Genomic DNA, 1,058 nt, shown 5'->3' on the forward strand with positions numbered 1-1,058 from the left:
CCCCGCCTCTCTTCCACATGTAGAGAGGGATGAAGCTGGTCTTGTGCTGCTTTGCTACCTGTGTCCTTTCCACTCAGGCTTGCCCAGCAACAGCCCAGTCACACAGCCATTACAGCACTTGGAAATGCCACATGCAGTTTGGCCCTCTGGCAGCGGCTGATAGATAGATGAGAGAGCATTGCTGATGGAAGTACCAGGATGTAACATGGGAGTGAGGCAAATGTCAGCAGTGAGATCAAAGACAAGCTCGCCACATTGTCAATCTGTGCACATCTGGATCATCTGGTTTCTGCTTATAAACCAAAAGTTAATTAAATATTTCTTACTCGGGGCCAAACAGTAGTCCTGCCAGCACCGTGTTGGGAATATTTTGAGCATTTGTACCAGCACTCACTTGCAGCTGTTCACTTATTTAAGGCTGCTGTGATAATATGTTGATACATTTCTGATTGGACTGAGTCACTGCAACTGTTTGACTTTGCCCCAGGGGTCCGATCATTCCTGTTCACTGTTTTGTTGTTCAAATTTTCTTCCAGGCAAAGAATAATGCTCCAAGTTTGACTTCAGCCCGCAATCCCGATGACCCCTTCAATGATGAGGAGAGAGAGCGGCTCCAGGTTGAAGCCCTGGCTAAGAAGTTTGAAAATAAATATGTGAGTGGTTTGATTAATTTTTTTAAAAATTCCATGTTTGTTGTAGGATTTTTCAATGAGGATCAAATTTCACAGCTGAAAAGTAAATCTTTAAATTAGTGGTGGTTTCTAAATAATGTTAAAGGGCCTCATTATATTGTCTGCTCGTACAGTCATGGACATTGATATTAAATGTGGACGGGTTTCATAAAATCACGTGTCTGTAAACTACTGTGGTCACCTTAGCCACACAACTCTGTGGGGACAGAAGCTCCACCCACCTGAGGTTCAAACCTTTTGATTGTCAATGACAGCCAATCAGAAGAAAGCCGACTTAAAGCAGTGGTTCTTGAACAATGGGCTGTATAGCTGGTAACCAAGTGACAAATATGAAGTGAATGATTGTGATTATTAATTATTTATTTA

General features: G+C 42.4%; 1 protein-coding gene across 1 annotated transcript in view; it reads left to right on the forward strand.

The window, feature by feature from the left end:
• The window catches only part of ubn2a (ubinuclein 2a), a 20,118-nt gene that overhangs the window by 1,461 nt on the left and 17,599 nt on the right, over positions 1-1,058 (forward strand). The window contains exon 2 of the mRNA XM_013911627.1: positions 537-653. Coding sequence (XP_013767081.1) covers positions 537-653 — 117 coding nt within the window. The remainder of the gene's footprint in view (positions 1-536; positions 654-1,058) is intronic.

Source organism: Pundamilia nyererei, unplaced genomic scaffold (assembly GCF_000239375.1).
Source record: "Pundamilia nyererei isolate P.nyererei 1_Seehausen unplaced genomic scaffold, PunNye1.0 scaffold00068, whole genome shotgun sequence".
Taxonomy (NCBI): domain Eukaryota; kingdom Metazoa; phylum Chordata; class Actinopteri; order Cichliformes; family Cichlidae; genus Pundamilia; species Pundamilia nyererei.